The sequence below is a fragment of the Ictidomys tridecemlineatus genome, chromosome 10 (assembly GCF_052094955.1).
Source record: "Ictidomys tridecemlineatus isolate mIctTri1 chromosome 10, mIctTri1.hap1, whole genome shotgun sequence".
Taxonomy (NCBI): domain Eukaryota; kingdom Metazoa; phylum Chordata; class Mammalia; order Rodentia; family Sciuridae; genus Ictidomys; species Ictidomys tridecemlineatus.
The window spans coordinates 31,626,840-31,633,216 of NC_135486.1; the positions used below are offsets into that span (position 1 = coordinate 31,626,840).

Consider the following 6,377-nt stretch of genomic DNA (forward strand, 5'->3'; position numbering starts at 1 on the left):
AAATAGAATACAGTCCTCATTGCTGAAGAGCCAAGAGGATCCCATTCGGACTAGTTAAGAAAAAACGGGAACTGGGTGTGGGAGCGCATGCAGGCAATCCCAGCGATTCAGGAGGCGGAGGTGGACGATCATAAGTTCGAGGCCAGCTTCCGCCACTTTGAGAGACTCAAAATAAAAAGGGCTGGGGGTGTAGCTCGGTGGTAGAGAGCTCTTGGTTTCCATTTCCACTACCACAAGAAGAAAGAAACACGGCAACGCGACAGAATGGTGACAAGAGGCCCGAGTGAGTGGTTCTAACTGTGTGTGTAGCTGGAAAGCGCTGTGGCAATCAAAAAAGGGGACCTCTTGGGAGAGGCCGCAGCAATTGAGGCTTCCAGGGGGAGGTGGCATTTAACCCCGGCCTGGGTGGGCGGCGAGGCCAGTCCGGGCATGCCCCGAGCCGACCACTCAGCGCGCTGCTTTTCTCAGCCGAGGACTCTCGGCCCCCTCGCGGCGCTAGCTCGCTCCGCACACCTCCCTCGGCTCCCGGCTCCGGAGCCCAGCGCAGGTTCCCAGCACTGACGTCAGCGGGCGATGACCTCAGCGCCGGCGAGGCGGGGGAGGCGGCGGCGGCAGCCGGGCGGGCGGGGGCGAGCTGCCGCGCGCCGGCGGGGCGGGGCGGGGCGGCGGAGGGCCCGCCCCCATCCGCTGGCCGTGGCCAATGGGCGCCGCCGTCGGCTCCCCCACCTCCGCGAACAGTATGAAAGGCGCGGTCCGGGGAAAGTCCGGGCAGAGCCTGAGCCTGGGCCCGGCGAGCGGATCTCGGAGAACTGGCACTTCCCACGAGAGACCTCTCCCTGCTCCCCGAGCCGCGCAGGACATGAGCCACGGGAAGAGCACCGACATGCTCCCGGAGATCGCCGCCGCCGTGGGCTTCCTCTCCAGCCTCTTGAGGACCCGGGGCTGCGTGAGCGAGCAGAGACTTAAGGTTTTCAGTGGGGCGCTCCAGGAGGCACTCACAGGTGAGCACCGACGGAGGGGCTGGCGTCACCGGGGATCGATCTCTACCCTGCCTGGGGCGTCTTTCCCCCTCCCGCGTCAGGGCCCCCAAAGGAGCGGCTCCAGGATTCGGTTGTCCCTCCCCGACACAGCTCCCTGCCTCCTGGGTCTGGTCTCCCCTCCCTGGCTCTGAGCTTGGGACTTGGCCTGAGGTGGTTCCGATGGAGCGCGCCCCTCCACGTCCCCGGGGCGAAGACCCTTTCCTGGAGTGCTATCCCGAGTCTCTGTCTCTACCCGGAAGAAGGGAAACCTGCGGTCTGAGTGAAGGTTCATTTCCCTCACTGGACCCTGGAGACCTGGAGAACCCTCCAGGGGTGCTGCGGGCCGATGAAGCCCCCCCCAACCGAGGGGTCCTTATGCATAATTAAGCCTTCTTAACAACTTGGAGGCCCAGCCACCAGCCACGCTTTGGGCCCTGCGGGCCTTCGCTGGGCCTGTCCGGTCTGCCGGTTGTTAACTCCCTCGAAGTTAGAATCTGGGCCCTCTTTATATTTCTCTTTGGTCCCTCTTAGCCATCTGCCACCTATTGTAGCTAGTAACTGCTCCAGGCCCTGTTGTGTTGGGAGGCGGGCGGGCGTGAGACTGAGAGGTTGAGTAGAGATAAGCAGCCTCTGGCTGGCTGGGGAGAGACCTACCTCCCAGCTGTTTCTAGCCTGTTGGCTGGCGGTCTTTAGACAGAGATAGTCATCTGTGAACGTGCCCGCACAGGACCTGCCTTCTGCCAAACACAGCTGCTTCGTCAAAACAATCCATTTTTTTTTTTACAACCCCCGGCCACTGCTAAGGATGTGTGACTCTTCTGAAGGAGGCATGGGGCCCACTGGGCACAGGATGGGGGCCGGAGATCTTGTTGTGGGCCTCACAATGTTGATAGCTTTTGTGGCTCTGAAACTTCTGCTCATACACAGGTCTCCGTAGACCCTGCCTGGACATGCCAGCCCAGTCACACCCTTCCTTCTTTATACTGGGGGTGTGCCAAAAGCAATACATTTGGCCATTGGAGAGTATTCTAGAGCTCTGGGATCCTCTTTTAGCACATACACCCCTGTCCTGGGAGGGGCTAAGGGGTCTCTCAGAACATAAGAGAAACTACCTCTTACTTGAAATTGCCACTGGCCCTCTTCCTCTCCTCCTGTCCCTTCACCCACTTTCCCAGCTTGTAATATCTACCACCCAGCAACTCTAACCAGGCATCTCTCTCTTCCCTCTCCACAGAGCACTACAAACACCACTGGTTTCCAGAAAAGCCATCCAAAGGCTCTGGCTACCGCTGCATTCGCATCAACCACAAGATGGACCCCATCATCAGCAAGGTGGCCAGTCAGATTGGACTCAGCCAGCCCCAGTTGCATAGCCTGCTGCCCAGCGAGCTGACCTTGTGGGTGGACCCTTACGAGGTGTCCTATCGCATAGGGGAGGATGGCTCCATCTGTGTCCTGTATGAGGAGCCTTCGGTGGCTGCCTCCTACGGCCTTCTCACCTGCAAAAACCAAATGATGCTGGGCAGGAGCAGCCCTTCCAAGAACTACGTGATGGCGGTCTCCAGCTAGATCCCTGCTGCCCCCACCCCGGCACTCTACTGTACTCATTCGCCATGACAACAGGCCACCGCATACCTCAACCTGGGGAACTGTATTTTTAAATGAAGAGCTATTTATATATATATATATTATATATTATTTTTTTTTAAGAAAAGAGAAAAAAAACCAAAAGATTTTTTAAAAGAAAAAAATCCTTAAAGGGAGCTGCTTGGAAGTGGCCTCCCCAGGTGCCTTTGGAGATAACTGTTGTGTGTTTGAGTCTGTGAGCCAGTGTCTGCTTATGGGAGGGGAGTGGTTGGGGGGTAGACCTAGCCAAGGTGAGGGAGAAGCTTGGTGGCATCCCAGGAGGTAGAAGAGGGAGCAAGCAAGGTTAGCACCTGTGAATGAGAGGTCAGGATCTGCCCCGCAGGGAGACGTTTAAAACCTCTCCTCCCAGCTGGGTCACCTGAATTCCTGGTTCCTCTCTCTCAGGGGCCTTTAAGCCAGGACTTCGATAATAGTATGTTGCCTAAAGTCTTATTTTTCTAATGAGATCTGGGCAGAGTGAAAAGGCCTCTCCTTATTCCTTCTGTCCTAAGCAGCTTTTCTCAGAAATCATGACTCCTTTCTGATTCTACCCTTGGGGCCTGTAGAGGTTGTTTCCCAGCTAGGAATCTAAAGCTATTTTTTTTTTCCCTCCCTCGGGAAGGGATGCTAAGGCTGGGGTTGGAGGTCTTTGGGGTTAGGATGGAAGGGAACTCTGCACAAAACCTTTGCTTTGCTGTGTGCTGCTTTGTGTGTATGTGTGGCAAATGATTTGGGGGTGATTTGCAATGGAATTTTGGGACCCAAAGAGTATCCACTGGGGATGTTTTTTGGCCAAAACCCTTCTTTTTGGAACCACATGAGAGTCCTGATGCTGCTACAATTATTCTTTTGAAAGGTGGCTCAAAAGCTACAGGGAACTTCAGGGCCTTTTAATACTGCCTTTTTAAAAGCACAACACTCCTCTCTTGCCCCCCTGTCCTCTCCCCTTCTGGTTGGGTCACGGGCTATCCTATTTTCTAGGACAAGAGTTCTCAATCACTGTGCAATATGCCCCAGGAGGCTTTGGAGAACTGGCTCATAACACCTGGTACCCTGGTAGGTTTCCCCTCTCAGCTGAAGGGGAGGATGCCCATGCTCTGCAGGACTACTTGGTATACTTGCAGGGCTGACACTAAAAGCCAAACCTTGGGCATTTTTTTCTCCCTGGTGCTCAGAGCACCTGTGGGAGAATTTGTTGCCTCATAGTAAAATCCAAATTTGTCTGTAGACTTGTGCAATATTTACTTTTCTGGGTTGGAGAAAAATGGAAAACTGCACTGGGAAAAAAATCTCTTCCCTTCAGTTTCTCAGTGATTAAGGAGGGCTCCTCAGAAGACCTCAAGTTTCCCAAATCGAATCACCTTAAGAAGGACAGAGCTAGAGCATCTGGTCAACCTGGTTTCCTCTTGCTGTTGCCCCTTTGTGAAGATTCCCGTTCCCCCTCTTCCTTCCTCTACCCCATGCTTCCCTCCCGACTGCCTGCTAATCCCCTTCCCTGAATTTAACTATTCAATTTTGACTCAAAGGTGCTATTTACCAAACACTCTCCCTACTCATTCCTGCCTTTCCACTCCAGCTTTCTGCTGCCTTGCCAGGCCCTGCTTCCAGTCTTTATTGCTTTAAAGTTAACTCAGCCCATAGACCCAAGAGCTATTTTCTGGCCTGTGGGTTGGAACAAAGCTGTGAATCACTGCAGATTGTGTTCTTGCATCTTGTCTGCAAACAGGTCCCTGCCTTTTTAGAAGCAGCCTCTTGGTCTCACACTTTTCTCTCTTTTCTTGTTGATGTTCACTTTAAAAACAACCCTCCCACCCCAATCTGGAGCTGGACTGTTGAGCAGACCTGTCTCTCCTATTAAGTAAAAATAATAGTAGTGCATTTGTAAGCTATTCAGACAGAAAAGACAAAGGTTACTAATTGTATAATAGTGTTTTTATATGGAAGAATGTATAGCTTTATGGACAAATGTACACTTTTTTTGTTACTTTAATAAAAATGTAGCAGATAAAGACCTGTGGTGTAGAGAAGGTAAAATTGCCATTCAGATTTGCATTTCCTTCTCAGGTCCAAGTCCTTTATGTTTCTTCATATTTCTCTTCAGTTGCATTGAGAAAACGTGCAGCATGTAGATGGAATAAAAAGAAAGCCTAGGTGTGCAGTTAGGCCATTTCCAAGCATCTCTTTCCTGGGAAGTAGCTCCTTCCTTCCCATCTTTTGTGTGTACCCTCACAGTCCCATGAGAAAACACTAGAAGAAACAGGGTCCTTCTGGTCTGAACATTCCTTAGTCTAGCCAGTCTCCATCTCATGCCTCTAGTTCTTGGTAGTCCTTAGTTTCATTTGGTCATTTATTCAGCAAACACACAGTCAGCCATTCATATCTGGGTTCCGTATCCACGGGTTCAATCACAGCTTGAAATTAAATCAGAAAAAAAAAATTCCAGAATGTTCCAAAATCAGTACTTGAATTTGCCAATGATATGTATGATGCTGAGTCCATGACGTGTAGGCCCGTCCTGCTTTAACCTCTCCCCATTTTCTTAGATCTTCAGTCTCTAGTACTTGTTCAGGCATCGTTTGCCTCACATCTGCTTCATGTACTATGTAGTTAGACCTATAGTGACTGCATCTGCACTGGACATGTACAGACATGTTTTCCTTGCCATTCCCTAAACAATGCAGTGTAACAATTTTACATAGTACTTAAACGTTGTGTTAGGTGTTATAAATAATCTAGAGATGATTTAAAGTATACAGAGGATATGTGTAGGTTCCTTAGAAATACTATGCCATTTTATATAGGAGACTTGAACATTCATGAATCTTGGTATCTGCAGGGGCTCCTAGAACCCATCCCCTGAATATTCTGAGCCACATAACTAATGTCAGTAAGTCCTAAGCAGCCCTGAAAATATTAAAAATGAATAAGACATTGCCTATCTTATGGATGAGGGATGGCGGTCACGGGGGTGGGCAGGATTGTTTGCAGTTCCCAGTAAAGGCTCTGGGAATGATCACATCTTTGCAGCTGCCATTTGCTACCTGCCATTCTTGCCTAATTAGACAAGAGCAGTTGGGCCTAGGAATCCATGCACTGGAGCCAAACGTGGCAGATTGCCAATGCCACGAGTTAGCTAAAGAACAGCCACTTCTGATGCATAGCTGATGTGAGAGCCAAGGGTTTGTTAACAATTTATAATTCCCTGTGGCCATAGGCATAGGAGCTATACGTGGAAATGAGAACAGTCTATCATCCTGTGAGGTTTTGACACAGGCCCCAGTTCCTGCTGAGGTTACAGGCACATTTTTGACCTGGGCTAGTTTTTTCTTGGCCAAAGATGGGTTGCATTTTATTTTATTTTATTGGTATTGGGGATTGAATGGAGAGGATGCTTCACCAGAGAGCTACACCCCCATTCCTTTTTATTTTTTTTTTATTTAGTGACAGGATCTCACTAACCTGCTTAGGGCCTTGCTAATTTGCTGAGGCTGGCTGCAAATTTGATTTTCCTGCCTCAGCCTCGAACAAAAATGGGCTGTGTTTAAACTTAATTTTAAGCATCTTCATTCATGACCAGTGCCACCCCATCCACATTTCATTTCATACCTTTGTGGCCCTCAGAAGCAAACATGTGGCTTGTCCTAGTGTGCTAGGTCAGAGGTAGATTAGGAGAGCTGGGTGTGGTGCTTTTGTAGGATGAGAATAGTAGGAGAGCAAGGGCTGGGGATGGAG

General features: G+C 50.4%; 1 protein-coding gene across 1 annotated transcript; it reads left to right on the forward strand.

Moving 5' to 3' along the window:
- The first annotated feature begins 751 nt into the window (after positions 1 to 751).
- Btg2 (BTG anti-proliferation factor 2) lies at positions 752 to 4,656 on the forward strand. Its single transcript, XM_005330320.5, has 2 exons — positions 752 to 1,001; positions 2,254 to 4,656. The coding sequence occupies exons 1-2, from the start codon at positions 860 to 862 to the stop codon at positions 2,586 to 2,588; spliced, it is 477 nt and encodes a 158-aa protein (XP_005330377.3). The 5' UTR covers positions 752 to 859; the 3' UTR covers positions 2,589 to 4,656.
- Positions 4,657 to 6,377: the final 1,721 nt, after the last annotated feature.